General features: G+C 44.2%; 1 protein-coding gene across 19 annotated transcripts in view; it reads left to right on the top strand.

Moving 5' to 3' along the window:
• DCTN1 (dynactin subunit 1) overlaps nucleotides 1–16,830 on the top strand; it is a 125,215-nt gene that overhangs the window by 26,277 nt on the left and 82,108 nt on the right. For all 19 annotated transcript variants that reach the window (XM_065598473.1, XM_065598471.1, XM_065598469.1 and 16 more), the window contains exon 2: nucleotides 8,770–9,018. In XM_065598473.1, the coding sequence (XP_065454545.1) occupies nucleotides 8,791–9,018 (228 nt within the window). In that variant the 5' untranslated portion in view covers nucleotides 8,770–8,790. The remainder of the gene's footprint in view (nucleotides 1–8,769; nucleotides 9,019–16,830) is intronic.

Genomic DNA, 16,830 nt, shown 5'->3' with positions numbered 1-16,830 from the left:
GGGCTTACCCTGGCAGGCTGCATGCCAAAGGTTGCCGATCCCTGCGCTAGTCTGTAACTTCTGGGACCACATGTAGCTTCTCTTGTCTAACTGTTCTGAGTGAAAAATTATACACCTCTACCTCGATATAATGCTGTCCTCGGGAGCCAAAAAATCTTACCGCGTTATAGGTGAAACCGCGTTCTATTGAACTTGCTTTGATCCACCAGAGAGCGCAGCCCTGCCCCCCGGAGCACTGCTTTACCGCGTTATATCCAAATTCGTGTTGTATCGGGTAGTGTTATATTGAGGTAGCGGTGTATTTCCATCGGACTGACCACAGACCTGTTCGCAGTATCCGCCAGTGTCAGTAGTAACTTGAGAGAGGAGCTAAATGAGCCTCTGAAAATCAGTTTTTCAGGTGTTTGCAGTAGGGAAGCTCCTGTAGGGTGGATTCAGTGGGAGGCTTGTGAACTTTGCTTTGCAGAAAACCTTGTTGCCGCCATTCCAGCTTAGCAGGTTTTGGGTTTGTTACAGCTATCTATTAGCATTTCAGAAGCTCTGGTGGGGTAGTAGTTTGGCTAGGCTGCTGGCTGCTTCAGTGTCGGGATTAGCCTGTGGGACGGAGCTTCTGGATTTTGGAGCATAATTCTTTGTAGCTTATCAGTTTTGGTAAACTGTGCCAGTAGTAAAGTTCCCTTTTTAAAAGGAACCTTTGGAATATACTTAGAGTAGAGCACTGCATTGGTCAGGGTGGAAATTTCCATTGTGAGAAGTTCTTGCTGTGTCCAAACTGATGACAATAGGTTTGTAAATTTAAAATAGGCTTTTTTGAGCTACAACTTGCAAACCTGACATGTTTGAGGACTCCTGGCAGCCCTCCTGGGCATGTCATCAAGTTTCTAATCTACTTTCTTACTAGTTTGACAAAGAAACTTTGCTGTGTGAATCGATTAAAAAAAAAAAGGCAAATCTGGTACCTCATAAACTGTGAACCCTTTCATTTAGAATCACAGAATATCAGGGTTGGAAGGGATCTCAGGAGGTCATCTAGTCCGATCCCCTGCTCAAAGCAGGGCCAATCCCCTGACAGATTTTTGTCCCAGAACCCTAAATGGCCCCCTCAAGGATTGAACTCACAACCCTGGGTTAAGCAGGCCAATGCTCAAACCACTGAGCTATCCATCTTTTACCCAGGTATAATTTAATTTTTTCTCTTCCCTCATTCGGTACTGATGACACTTGCATGAATGATGTGAGTGTCTTGGGTTATTAATCACTTGAGGTGCCACATATACCTATGACCCCAATTGACAGCTATGTTAATAATTACAGCAACCAACTATTGACTTCCAATGAGAAATAAACTCAGAAACTGACACACTATTTTCATGCAAGTTAGTTTCATGCAAGTGCATTAATACAGAATGAAAAATGAAGCAAATTAAGGGAAAACTCTTCCTAGATGCCATTTTATTAATTAAAAACTTAATAGCAAATACCATTCAGTTCAGATGTGAGGGAGAGTACATCTTAAGTATACCTTCAGAGCTGACAGGTTTCAGAGTAGCAGCTGTGTTAGTCTGTATCTGCAAAAAGAACAGGAGTACTTGTGGTACCTTAGAGACTAACAAATTTATTAGAGTTTAAATTTATTGGTTTCACTCTATATGCATCCGAAGAAGTGGGCTGTAGTCCACGAAAGCTTATGCTCTAATAAATTTGTTAGTCTCTAAGGTGCCACAAGTACTCCTGTTCTTCAGAACTGAGGCCATCGGCTGCAGCTGTTTAAATAACTAAATCAAATGTTTTAGTTAAAACTAGTATTTGGAACTGATCAAAAATAGAATTCTTGCTAAATTGTACAGTATCTGGAAACACAGATTAAAACAGTCCATTTAATATCTGTAGCTAATGTATTTAGGGGCCCTGACTAGGTTCAATACACCATTGTGCTGGGGACTGTACAAACAGAATAAGTCAGTCACTGTCTTGAAGTGTAAATAGACAAGACAGACAAATGGATGGAGGGAAGGAATGTAACATTTCTGCAGAGTGAACAATATGGTGGCCTGCAAATGTCACGGTAATTCCATGATTTTAGTTTCACTTTAATGTTTTGGTTAGGGTTTTGTTGGGAGTGGATTTGATAAAGGAAGGGACATTGCAGGGAAGAAGATAAGGGAGATGGGGGGGAGGGTGAAGCTAGGAATGAATTTTGCCTTTTTTAATTGACCAATTACTTAAGAACATAAGAATGGCTATACTGGGTCAGACCAAAGGTCCATCTAGCCCAGTATCCTGTCCACTGACGGTGACCAATGTCAGGTGTCCCAGAGGGAGTGAACCTAACAGGCAATGATCAAGTGATCTCTCTCCTGCCATCCACCTCCACCCTCTGACAAACAGAGGCTAGGGACACCATTCCTTACCCATCCTGGCTAATAGCCATTAATGGACTTCACCTCCATGAATTTATCCAGTTCTCTTTTAAACTCTGTTATAGGCCTAGCCTTCACAACCTCTTCAGGTAAGGAATTCCACAAGTTGACTGTGCGCTGTGTGAAGAAGAACTTCCCTTTATTTGTTTTAAACCTGCTGCCCATTAATTTCATTTGGTGGCCCCTAGTTCTTATATTATGGGAACAAGTAAATAACTTTTCCTTATTCACTTTCTCAATTCCTTATTCACGATTTTCAATTACTGAAGTGCTATAATCTTTTCTTTTAATTAACTCTTAGCAGTGATGTAGTGCTTACAGATCTTAATTTAGCTTTATAGTCTCACCATGAAGTATGCAAGTATTACCCCCACTTTACTGGGGGGTAGCTGAGATGCAAAAGGCCAAATTCAACCCTCACTTACACCAAACCAACTCCAGTGATCTCGGAGACAGCAAAATGTCACCCAAAAAGCTTAACTGATTTGCAAAAGACCACGAAAAAAAGTCAGCAATCAGATTTCAAGAATAGTTGTTTTACAGTGGAATAGAAAAGTTACAGACCTCATATTAGGATTGGGGGATTTTACTGATTTTGGAAAATTCCCAGTGGATGATCAGCAAAGCCACTAGGACTTTAGGGTTTCTGAGTTTAAAAGTTGAAAGATTTGATATGAGCCTAATGCCTCAGCAGTGAATTATCTGTCCAAGAAGTCAGAAATGGAAAAGAAACGATTAGCTCAACCAGTTCACCTGTCCATCAGTTGAGATGGCCTGGATGATTTAATAGGTTTACCGCTATGCTAGTGAATGTACTGCATCTGCATAGGACAGTTCGTATAGTCACCTTGTAGAGAAGATGGTATTCATGGAAGTGGCTTCCGAAACTACAGAGCAAGACGGTATCCATAAATCCCTTACTGTCCACTACATCTAGAGTCTGTCTCCCTCACAGATGATTTTAGAGAGATGTTTGTTTTATGGTTCGTAGGAAACTGTTTTCCATAAAGTTATACCAGTTTAAAAGTAACCTTCAGATGCCTTACATGGATGACCAGATATGTAGCAAAGAAATGCAAAGTCTTCCTTTCCTTAGCAGTGAAGATTGTGGCAGTTGGTGAGAAAAAGACCTTTGAAAGGCATAGCAGGAATGTCCTGGCTTATCAGTTACCTTTCTGTACACTAAACTGGAGTCAGTTAATTTTAACGTATTTTGGTCTGGTAATGTACATAAGAAAGGGCCATAGTTTTTCCCTTTATAACATTACAGAAAATAATTCTGTTCTGCAAATGTATTCTTTCTGTAGCTTGTTTGTGTGCAAGAATCATCAGGAAACCAGAACATTCTAGAGACTCTTAACTCTCTTCTCATCTGGGCATTGGGTTTCTCCAGTTGCTTAGGTGCAGTGCTAAGGCACTCGGCTACATGGTGCTAAGCGCTGTATAAAAAGCTAGCTAGATACAGACCTGTATGAAATCTTACAAGTTCTTCTCCAGTAAAATCTGTGGAATTCATTTCTTGCTACTGCATTATCTGGTTGGTTAGCTGCAATCTCAGGAGGAGATTGGGAAAAGGCCCTTTCTTTCTCTTGGTTGAGTGCCCCCTCTTATACTGAAAAGGAAGGAAGTGATTGTGGCAGGAATCAATGTCTAAATGGGTTTGAAGTGAGATGCTCTGAAATTTCCAATCCGATCAATAAGGGTGTTTGCCTGCGTTGAGTGAAGCATGGAACTTGCTGCTAATTCTTAAAGCAGCATGTTGGTCTGAAAAGGTGATTTTCAAAGGATAAAAAAATTGGGCATGTGCTTTCTCTCCACGCACCCCCTCTTTATAAGAACGGCCATACTGGGTCCATCTAGCCCAGTATCCTGTCTACCAACACTGGCCAGTGCCAGGTGCCCCAGAGGGAATGAACAGAACAGGTAATCATCAAGTGACCTATCCCCTGTCGCCCATTCCCAGCTTCTGGCAAACAGAGGCTAGAGACAACATCCCTGCCCATCCTGGCTAATAGCCACTGATGGACCTATCCTCCATGAACTTATCTTGTTCTTTTTTGAACTCTGTTATAGTCTTGGCCTTCACAACATCCGCCGGCAAGGCGTTTCACAGGTTGACTGTGCGTTGTGTGAAGAAATACTTCCTTTTGTTTGTTTTAAACCTGCTGCCTATTAATTTCATTGGGTGACCCCTAGTTCTTGTGTTATGAGAAGGAGTAAATAACACTTTCTTAATTACTTTCTCCACACCAGTCATGATTTTATAGACCGCTATCATGGTCCCCATTAGTGGTCTCTTTTCCAAGCTGCAAAGTCCCTGTCTTATTAATCTTTCCTCATATGGAAGCCGTTCCAGACCGCTAATCATTTTTTGTTGCTCTTTTCTGAACCTTTTCCAATTCCAGTATATCTTTTTTGAGATGGGGCAACCACATCTGCATGCAGTATTCAAGATGTGGGTGTACCATGGATTTATATAGAGGCAATATGATATTTTCTATTCTCTATTATCTACCCCTTTCTTAATGATTCCCAACATTCTGTTTGCTTTTTTTTGACTGCCGCTGAGTGGATGTTTTTCAGAGAACTATCCGCAATGACTCCAATAACTTTCTTGAGTGGTAACATCCAATTTAGACCCCATCGTTTTATATGTATAGTTGGGATTATGTTTTCCAATGTGCATTACTTTGCATTTATTGACATTAAATTTTATCTGCCGTTTTGTTGCCCGGTTTATGATGTGGAAAGCAGGGCTAGAAGGCTTTTGTGTGATTTTTTTTTTTTTTAAAGAGACTCTACTTTTTTCCCCCATTAAAAGGTCAGGTCTCTTCTACCCTGGAAGAGTCCATGGTGGTCAGAGAACTAATAAAACATAGATAGTGACTGGGATTGGCTGTTTAATCAGATGGCTTAAAACTCTTGTTTTTGTTAATACCTGCTTTACTCCAATGCCTAATGAATGCTTTGGAGAAAGGGTATCTGTTCAAGATTAAACACTCTCACCCTTTCAATTAAGGTTTTGGGAGCTCACAATAAATATCTGAGATACTCAATTCCTCCAGCAAACCCAGACTTGACATTCATGATCTTGTTAACATAAAAGGAAGTAAAAACACTTGTTTTAACATCAACTATTCAGATAATCTTTATACCTAATAAAATAGTTTTAGGGAAAGAGAATTTAAAAACCTTTGCAGGTCACCTTTTAAACTATCTTGAGTACCATAACTTCCTGCTCTCTTGCCTCCACGATTCTCACCTTGTCCCACTTGAATGCATCCAGAACAATGCATGCGTAATATACCTTGCCCTCATTCCAGCCACATCTGGCCTTTCTTTATATTCCTTCACGGGCTTTCATCTGCTTGATTCTTTGGTGGTGTCCAGCTTGGCTGTTCCCTTCACTCTTGCTAAGTTGGATAATTTTCTTGTTCATGTCCTCCTCATGCACTTATCTCCACATCTTCCCTCTGTCCTTGTGTTTGGAATGCCCCTCCTGGGAACATGATTTTATCCAGGAGGCCCACAAATCCTAGTCCTTCCTTCAGAGGCATGCTTACTAATGAAACCGCGAAGCAAAAAATCTCTTCAGCCCTTCTCCCAACATATCGCTGGAGCTGATGTGACAAATGCTCTAGAATTCCGTTCATTCATCTTGATTTTAGCTTCCGTTCTCTACCCTTTCCAGCAGGGATCATCCTCCTGTCTGTATAGCTAACAGAAATGGTTTGTAACAGGCTGACCTACACAATTGATGTCTGCGCTCCTATTGAGGGTTGGGGCACCCTTTGTTTATGGATTTCTGTGTATCGGGGGGGAGTTCCAACTGAAAGCTCATTTGTAAAATGAAAGCTCAACTTGTAAGAGAACGTATGTCTCTCATGAGGTGGTCACGTGAGCTGTGAGGTCCCCAATCTGGAGAAATTAAGGTCATTTCAGGTCATCAATTCTATTTAACAGATTTTAGCCAAGAAAACTCTTGAAGGCTCTGGCCCTGACAGCCTGGCCTGGGGTGGGCAAACTTTTTGGCCTTAGGGCCACATCAGGAAATAGAAATTGTATGGTGGGCCATGAATGCTCACAGAATTGGGGTGGGGGTGAGGACTTTGGTTGGGGGTGCAGGCTCTGGGGTGGGGCTGGGGATGAGGAGTTTGGGGTGCAGGAGGGTGCTCCGGGCTGGGATCGAGGGATTTGGAGAGCGGGAGGGGGATCAGGTCTGGGGCAGGGGGTTGGGGCGTGGGTTGAGGCTCAGGAATGCAGACTCCCAGTGGCGCTTACCTCAAGCGGCTCCCGGAAGCAGTGGCATGTCCCTTCTCCGGTTCCTACGCATGGCGTGGCCCCCGACCCTCGAAGCGGGGTCACGCGGCTGCTTCCGGGAGCCTCGTGGTGCGGCCCCCGACCTGGCTGGAGCCCCGGAGCGGGGCAAGCCCCAGACCCCACTCCCCAGCGGGAGCTCGTGGGCTGGCTTAAAATGGCTTGTGGGCTGGATCTGGCCCGCGGGCTGTAGTTTGCCCACCCCTGGCCTGGCCCATTGGCCCGATGAATGACTCTGAATTGGGTTTAGGAATCTGTCTGTTTCATCAGATCAGGGCCGTGGTATAATGTTCACAAATCAAGCATGGTGGTTAATACTGTCTGTACAGCTTCATGATCTGGAAGAAAACTCCGGTCGCTAGGCCAAGCTGGAGCTAACCTGGGGTTTGCTGTTTCTGTAACGAATGTCACGACTCTAGAGTAACGAATGGAAGTATAAATATCGTGTCGTTTGCATAAGGAGCCCCCGAAACTCAGGCTAGCCATTGGCTGAGCTGCAAGTCTATTTCTTTACACTAGAAGATGGAGGCAACTTCCTGTGGACTTGGCTGTTAAATAGTATTTGCTTCTTCAGTCAAATGGAATAATACCTTGCAGGTTACCAGAGCTACTGGAATACGGATGAGGCTGAGGCATTTTCTGTTTGAGCCGTTCCCTTTCTTCCCACGTCAGTTTCTTCCTTGTTTACGAACGTTTTTCTTCAGACCCCTGTATGCTAAGGATGCCTTGAAGTGGTGTGTAAGCATTTATATTATGGAGTCTTTCTGATAGCAGTTAACTGTGTAAAGCTTTAGAGTCCCTTTTGTCCTGGACACAGTATGAGTGCCTGGAGAGGCCACTGAAATGTGACAGCAACATTATCGTCCAGGCAGGTGGTATTAATAGAGATGGAACTCTGCTTTTCAGTGAGTGACATCTCGCCCAACAGTAGAACGGAGGGGGCCCACAGCCCCTGGAAAAGTAAATTGAAAATGGAGGCATGTGCTTCACAGTTACATTCTGAGTGTGTAAAACACTTCATTTATGGAATTGCTTACACCCATGGCCTTATTCTCTGCAGCAGAAGTGAATCTTGGAATGCATTTTGTTGTACCTAGGCAGATAGATATAGGTTTGAGATGATGACAACTTAAAAACGCAGTAGTGCACATTAGACTTTAACAAGTGTGGATGGGTAATTAGGAGGATACTGAATGTCTTGAAAACATAATGAGAGTTTAATGTCTGTATTTTCTGATTAACTGCTTAGTGCCTGATTTGGAGCTCTAGTAAAGCTGTGAATGGGTGCTCCTGGCCCAGAGGTTGTCTCCTAAATCCACACAGATAGGCTGCTAGTTATCAAATATCAGCCATGGACCAGCCATGTCTCTTTGAGGAGAGGTAGGAAAGCATGATGCTGTGGAAGAGGAGGGTTCACAAACCCAACAGCCCTGGTTATAGAGGCCTCTAATGCTAGAGGCTAGGGGCAGGGAGATAAAATCGTCTCTTCTGAGACCGTGATCCTGTGCCTCCCGCACTGGAAGATGATCTGTGACAGTCTGTCACAGTGTCAGATGTATATGGTGACTTGCTAAAGGGCTACTGCTTCATATTGGTCTTTCCCAAAGCCACTGAATGGATCTTCCAAAAATATATACTGTATATGTGCTTCGGGTGTGTATTAAAAACTAATAGGAGCAATAATTAATATTTCAGAGGCTTTGCTGGTGTGCGTGATTTTAATGCTTGTGACAACCCCAAGGTGTGAGGGCATATATTATGTTTGCTTCTGAAAATAACAAATTGTAGAAATGACTCTTATGATGACTGGCCTACTTTGCTCAAAACCTTTTCCTCCACCTCATCTGACTCCAGGCAAAATCCTAAAATGGAAGACACATGCTGTCCTCACGTAGGTCACATCAAACGTGGTGGTTGTTTTCAGCTGAACTAAGAATGAGATTTCAGTCTCCTAAATAGTGAGAGAAATACAGTTGATAGTAACTTCATATGTTCCCTTGCTGACATTTTTATTTTCCTGCTGTTCCTCTAGGCGTCAAGTGCCGGAACCAGGATGAGTGTGGAAGCTAGTGGCAAGCCCTTGAAAGTGGGCTCCCGAGTGGAAGTCATCGGAAAGGGACACCGTGGGACGGTGGCATATGTTGGAGCCACGTTGTTTGCCACAGGAAAGTGGGTTGGAGTCATCTTGGATGACGCGAAGGGCAAGAACGATGGCACTGTGCAGGGCAGGAAGTATTTCACCTGTGAAGAGAATCATGGCATCTTTGTGCGACAGTCACAGGTATGTTCTTCCTCCTGGCAGCGTGGTCTGGTCTGTGCGTGCCAGGCTGCTGCTCCTGAGTCGTCAGCCTAATGAGGGGGACTTTAAACTAGGTTCAAAGGGGATAGGTGACAGAAGCCCACAGGTAAGTATAGACTAGATAAAGGTGACCTTAACAGAGGGCTAGATGTTGTGGGGGACATGGAAAATTGCAATAGGGTCAAAGGAGAAATAAGAGGGAATCCATGGGGGAATTTGTTCAAATTCAAGGAGTATGGGGAGTAAACAGGAAGAACTAGAAGTATTAGTCCACAAACTAACGTATGACTTACCCCACCCACTCAGTCTGTGATGGCAGTTAAGTCTTATACTGAAATATTGGTATAGAGGGGTACAGCTTGTTCAGGGTAAAAAGGGAGCAGGTGTTATACACCGAGAATATATACACTTGTTCTGAGATCCAGACGGACATGGCAGGCAGAGCAGTTGAGAGTCTGTGGGTAAAGATAAAGGGGGTAAAAAATAGGGGTGATGTCATGGTAGAGGTCTACTATTGACCACCAAGTCAGGAAAAGAAGATGAATGAGGCATTCCTAGAACAAATAACAGAAATATCCAAAAGACAAGACCTGATAGGAATGAGGGATTTTAACTACCCAATCATCTGTTGGAAAAGTAATATGGCAAAACACAACATATCCAATAAGTTCTTGAAATGTATCAGGGACAACTTTTTGTTCCAGACAGTGGAGGATGTAACCAAGAGGACAGCCATTTTAGACTTGGTTCTTACCCACAGGGAGGAAATGATCGCGAATCTCCAGCTGGAAGGCAATTTTGGGTGAAAGTGATCCTAAAATGATAGATTTCGTGTTTCATAGGAAAGGAAGAAGTGAAAGCAGCAGAATAAGGACAGTGGACATCAAAAAAGCAGATTTTAACAAACTCAGAGAACTGGTAGTTAAGGTCCTGTGGGGAAAAAGGTCTAAGGGAAAAAGGAGTTCAGGAGACCTGGCAGTTTCTCAAGAAGATGTTATTAAAGACACAACTGCAATCTATTCTGATGTGAAGGAAAGATAGGAAGACTAGTAAGAGGCCAACGTGGTTCCATCAGGAGCTCTTTAATGATCTGAAAATCAAAAAAGAATACTACTAAAAGTGGAAACATGGGCTGATTGTTGATAGCAAGAATAACACAAGCATGTAACACACAAAATGAGATACACCTAGCAAGGGACAAAAAATGCAATAAGAAGATGATTAAATACAATAGAAGTAAGAGACAGACAAAAGAAAATGTATATCCTCTACTTAGCAGGGAAGATGAGCCAATAACTGATGACATCAAGGAAGCGGAAGGGTTTAATGCCCATTTTGTTTCAGTCTTCACTAAAAAGGTTAATGGTGACCATTAACACAAATAATATTAACAACCACGGAGAAGGAATGCAAACCAAAAAAAGAAAAGAACAGGTTAAAGAATATTTAGATAAGTTAGATGTTTTCAAGTTGGGAAGGCCTGATGAAATTTATCCTAGAGTACTAGCTGAAGCAATCTCAGAACCACTAGCAGTTATCTTTGGGAACTCCTGGAGGACAGGTGGGGCCCCAGAAAACTGGAGAAGGGCAGACATAGTACCTGCCTTCAAAAGGGAGAACAAAGGACCTGAGCAATTATAGACCAGTCACCCTAACTTAGATACCTGGAAAGATACTGGAACAAATGATTAAACAATCTATTTGTAAGCACCTAGAGGATAATAGGGAGATAAGGAAGAGCCAGCATGGATTTGTCAAGAACAGATCCTGCCAAACCAACCTAATTTCCTTCTGTGACAGTGTTACTGGCCTAGTAGATTGGGGTGAGCGAAGCAATAGATGGTGATGTATCTTGATTTCAGTGAGGCTTTTGACACATTCTCATAAGCAAGCTAGGGAAATGTGGTCTAGAGGGACTGACTCTAAGGTGGAGGTCACATTCTGGGGTGTGATAGAGACTTGCCCTGTAACTCTGCCTTAAAGTGCTTTGCTGCTGTAGCTCCCTTGTTTGGCTGCTCCCTGCCAGCGTACAGGCGTGCACTGTGCACTGAGTATCTGTGTGATAAACCACCCTCGGCCAGCAGCTCCGACTGGAGCAGCCTGCTTGTTGCACCAGAGCCACATTCTGGCTTCTAGCAGCTTTGGTTACACCTGGAAGATGCCCCAGTGCCCCCTGTCATTTCCCCCAAACCGTGTGCTCTGCGACGTCCAGCCCTTTCCTGGGCCATTCAAAGCCATAAGGTTCATGTGCTCCTCTGAAGAGACAAAGTGCTCAGCTTTTCGCATCAACTGGAGTCAGGCTATCACCTCAATTCAAAGACAGCACTGGGTTGTTTAGATTAAATTAAAACAAGTTTATTAACAAAAGGCGAGAGAATTGTGAGCGAGTTCAAGTATAAAGGGCCGTGAGAAATGGCTACAAGCGAATAAAAGTGAAAAACTCTTTCTAGAGACTAAGACTTAACAATACTACAGTTTTGGTTCAAGGTCAGATTCTCACCACACTACCTTCCAGCAAGATGGCTGACCACCCCCTTGGCCAGGATGCCCCCTAAAGTCCAAAGTGCTCCTTTCCATTGTTGTCTTAGGTGAAAGATAATTTGGGGTCTTTGCCCCTTGTATGGTCCAGTGAACCTTTGAAATAGATTCTTCTGATGGTTACCCCCCCAAAGTAAAGTTCATTCAAGCCGTGAGAAAGATGACATGGAGTCTGTGGTGAGGGAAGTTTCATGCTGCTTTCTTCCACTGCTGGTGTTTGCTAAAATGCAGATTGATCTGTTCTGCCAATCTCCTGGCACTGCTGTGATGCTGAGTAGTTATCTTCTTCCCTTGTTAGCTTGATGGTTCTGTTTACCTTCTATGTAAATGCATTCCCATAATTTCTTAATGTACTTTGGAAGTACCTTCAAGGTGGCAGAACCATATTCCTTTGTCTAGGGAGGGGTAACTTGAACCCTGCCTGGCAGACACACTTTAAGAACATAATTCCCAACATGTTTGTAATTTTGCATTTGTCCTCCATACATATACCCCACAATAATGTTAATGATGAGTATGTTGTTAGCTTTCTATTGATAACCTACTTGAGGCCTTTTAGATGCAGGTTATGATATTCATGCGGTGGGGTACGCTGAACTGGTTAGGCCATCTAGAACGCTCGGCAGTGAGCCCTTTGCCCTCTTCCATTGGGAGGCTGCTAGGGTCACAGAAAGACCATACTCAGGCTTGGTCTACACTACCCCCCTAATTCGAACTAAGGTACGCAACTTCAGCTACGTGAATAACGTAGCTGAAGTCGAAGTACCTTAGTTTGAACTTACCTTGGTCCACACTCGGCAGGCAGGCTCCCCCGTCGACTCCGCGGTACTCCTCTCGCCGAGCTGGAGTACCGCAGTAGACGGCGAGCACTTCCGGGTTCGACTTATCGCGTCCAGACTAGACGCGATAAGTCGAACCCAGAAGTTCGATTGCCAGCCGCCGAACTAGCGGGTAAGTGTAGCCAAGGCCTCAGAGTAGTTATCAATGGTTCACTGTCAAATGGGGAGATCTCATTTAGTGGGGTCTTGCAGGGATCAGGCCTGGGTCTGGTACTATTCAATGTTTTCATTAATGATTTGGATAATAGAGTGGAGAGTATGCTTATAAAATTTGCAGCTGAGACCAAGCTGAGAGGTGTTGTGAGCTCTTTGTAGGAGAGGATTAGAGTTCAAAACGACCTTGTCAAAATGGAGTATTGGTCTGAAATCAACAAGATGAAATCAATAAAGATAGGGCAAAATACTGCCCTTAAGAAGAAAAAATCAAATGCACAGTTACAAAATGGGGAATAGCGTCTAGGTCAGGAGTAGGCAACCTATGGCACGCGTGCCGAAGGCGGCACGTGAGCTGATTTTCAGTGGCACTCACACTGCCTGGGTCCTGGCCACTGGTCCGGGGGGCTCTGCATTTTAATTTAATTTTAAATAAAGCGTCTTACACATTTTAAAAACCTTGTTTACTTTACATACAACAATAGGTTAGTTATATATTATAGACTTATAGAAAGAGACCTTCTAAAAACGTTAAAATGTATTACTGGCATGCGAAACCTTAAATTAGAGTGAATAAATGAAGACTCGGCACACCACTTCTGAAAGATTGCCGACTCCTGGTCTAGGTGATAGTACTGTTGGGAAGGTCGCTAGGCCAAGCCGGTGTTTTTCATGAAGCAGAGAATGGTGTTACAACCACCAAAACCACAGTGCGGTGGTTGTAACGCTCCCAAGAGTGTCTGTATGTCTACACTGCAATAAAGGACTGTGGTTCCGAGTCGCTGAGCCCAGGTCAGTTGGCTCAGGCTGCAGGGGCTGAAGATAGCAGTGTAGATGTTTGAGGTGGAGCCTGGGCTCTGAAACTCGATGAGGGGGTGGGTCTCGGAGCCCGGGATGTAGCTCTGCAGCCCGAGCCCCGTGAGCCTGAGTCAATCGACCTGGGCTCTGAAACTTGGTGCCACAGGTTTTTCTTTGCAGTATGGGCATACCCTAAATGACTGTAGCAAGGAAAACTTGGGAGTGGAGGCTGGGCAGGTACCTTCAAGTGAAGCAGGAAATTACATCATTTTAAACTGAATGAGGAATTAACTCTATGTGACGGGTTCCCCCGGGGTGCTACCTGGAACTGGGGTACCACTGAGCCCGCCTGACCCACCAGCCTGGGCTCCCTGCTGTGACAGGCCCGCAAGGCCCCTCCAGCACACATACAGGTAGGGACACACCCAGCTTCACACAGATGCTGAGATCAGCTCTGCATGGGAAGGCTCAGCTAAGGCACCTCCCAGTTGCTAAGGCACGCCCCCCGCCCCCCTCTGGAGTGTAAACCCCAAATGATACCGTCTTGTGCTGCACAGAGAACGGTACAGCATAAGCTCGTGAAATTCGCCCCCTCCCTCAATGTGGAGGAAGATATGCAACAGCTTTCGGCCCCCAGTTATGATTTCCACTCACTGGTTTTAGACAAAACAAAAGCAAGTTTATTAACTACAAAACAGAGACTTTATGTGATTATAAGGGATAGCAAACAGAACAAAGCAGATTACCTAGCAAATAAACAAAAATGTTTATTTGCTAGGTAATTATTTGCTAAGCTTAATATACTAAAGAGATTGGATATGACTAGCAAATTCTCACCCTAAATGTTGTTTTAGGCAGTTTGCAGAGTTTCTTGAGAGCAAGCTGCAGCTTAAAACTCCAGGTATTCCTTTCACAGGCTAGAAACCCCTCTAGCCTGAATTCAGCCCTTCTCCCCTAGTCCAGCCTTTGTTCCTCAGGTGTTTCCAGCAGTTTCTTTGGTGGGGAGTCAGTGAAGAAACTAGATGATGTCACTCCCCTTCCTTAAATAGCTTTTGTATATGGCGGGAACCCTTTGTCTCCAACTTTACTTCCCACGCCTTTCAGTGGAAAGACACTGGTATTCCAAGATGGAGTCCAGTACCGGGTGACTTGGTCACATGTCCCTGTAGGGACACAGTAGCCATGACATGGAGGCTGTTTGTGGCGTCCTCAGTGGGAGATTAGCATCTTCTAAGACCTATTGTTTTCCCTAATGGCCCTTCCCAGCCAGCCGTCTAGACTGATTGCATTCTGCCTAGTGGGCGTTCCCCAGGTGTAAACACATTTGTAACAGATACATAGACAATATTCCTAACTTCAGATACCAAAATGATACATGCATACAAATAAGATAATCATATTCAGTGAATCATAACCTTTTCAATGACATAGTACATGCCCTGTCTTGCATAAAATATATGATAGTTTTGCCATAATCATATCACAATAATATCTCGATGAAGAACATGGGGTGTAGTGTCACTTTAAACATGTATTGTTAGTAACTTGGATTTAAAGCTTTTTAACTTTTAATTTTAAATTCGTATTAGTGTTACGGTAGTGCCTGGGAGCCCGAGTCGTGGACCGGGACCCTGTTGTACGAGGCGATGTGCAAACACAGTTTTAATCCATTCACCTTTAATGGTCCCTTTGTGCAGTTTTCCAATGGAATGGCCAGCCCACTGCATCCAATCAACGCAAAATCTTTTTAGTCCCACCCTGACAGAATGGTTGGGTTAGAGATGGCTAACCAATCCAACAGTTGTCTGACTCCTTGCCTCCGAGTGTCCTCCAGGGAAAAATTAACAGTAGTTATTCCTCACTTTAAATTTGTGGCCCTGTGGTAGCTAAGGGCGGTATGCTGAGTGAGAGCTCATTTCTGTCCTCCATCCCCAGCCATGTGAGTCTCAGCAGATGCCCCTGATTGGGCTGACCCATGTCCAAAATGTGATGGGATGTTTTTGATGGAATACATGGGAAGCCAAGCTGCAAGTAAATGGTCCGGAAGGAGGAGCCGTCAGGTGGGTTCTGAAGTCCTTTCTGACAATGATTAAAAGGGTTGTTGGTCCAGTACTGACAGACAGCGTCACAGCAATGTTCAATATCATCAAGCAAGGAGGTGCTCACTCCCAGCCATTTTGCTGGCCCTCTGGACTGGTACCTGGTCTATCAGGTGTGTCCCTTAGCTCACTCATCTGGGAAAGAAAATGTGCTAGCTTACAAGAAAAGTTTCAGGCTACAGGACCAGGATGAGTGATTGCTTAAGCAGATGTTAGTAGAGGTATTCAAGAAATGTGACAGTCCATTGGTAGATCTTTTCACACCAACCAACAATGCAAAGTGTGTTGAATCCAGAGCAGAAATGGATGCAAACTCGATCACCAGTGCATTCCTCTTAGACTGGAGCAAAGGGCTAAGTTATGCCAAGCTGTTGGTTAGAAGAGATGCAGACAAGGCTCAGGTCAGACTGATGGCCCTGTCTCGCGCAGTCAGTATTGATACACTCTTCCTTGAGACGTTGCATGGGAGTCTCTGTATCATTTACTGGTGTTACCAGTTCTCTTGTGTCAGAAAGCCTCTTGTCCTTCATCCCGCTCTGCAGTTGTTCCATCTAATTATTTGGATCCCAGAGACCATTACTGGCCTGGCCTGTTTTGTGGGAGTTTGACAAATTCTGCTACGTTCCAGGAAAGTGTCTCTTAAAATGTTCTTCCTGGAAGTGGAAGGGACTTATTCCGAGCAGCAGATAGCTATCTGAGGCTGTGCTTTTGTCTCCATATCTTTCTCTTGGATTATTTGTTGCACACTCTTTCAGTCTCTCCTCCTCTTCGGGCAAGGTGCACCAGCTGTCCTGTTTAAAGGAGTTACTCTTCAGTACCTGCAGCGCATTGCTTCTGCCTGGGCACACCTGTGAGCTATACGGGGAAGGGACACATCCCACTAGCGTGCAGAGGCTGGCGAGTAACCGCTCTTTCCCCAGATTTAAAACTTGGCTTTAAATTGTGAGGCAGGTCTGACTTTGCCTGGGAGCACCGTTGCCGCTACAAGCGGAATTCTGAAGCAGCCGCAAGGACTTGGATCCTTTTAGAGCGGCAAATGCAGCATGGCAGCTGTGAGCTGGGGAGGGTGGACTCCAAATCCATGAGCGGTTTAAAATGTCTGCTCCGTATGAAAGGAGCATGCTGCTTCATAACGTCTTGGGCTGTTCTTAGAGCCTGGCCCTGTAAGAGTGTGTGTTCACTTCTTTTTTATAATGCTCCTTTCTGTGGCACATGACTGGCTCCAGCCTGAGAGCTCAGAAAGAGAGCAGAGGAGGAGAATCAATCTGTAATAACGACTAGAAGCAGCTTTGGAGAGAGAGGTGCCCACTGCTGTTCAGTTCTTCCCTCATCCAGCAGTTAGATGGTTAAGAACATTGATCGTTTTG

Source organism: Chrysemys picta, chromosome 5 (assembly GCF_011386835.1).
Source record: "Chrysemys picta bellii isolate R12L10 chromosome 5, ASM1138683v2, whole genome shotgun sequence".
Taxonomy (NCBI): Eukaryota; Metazoa; Chordata; order Testudines; family Emydidae; genus Chrysemys; species Chrysemys picta.
This window is presented reverse-complemented; position numbering and strand designations above follow the sequence as displayed.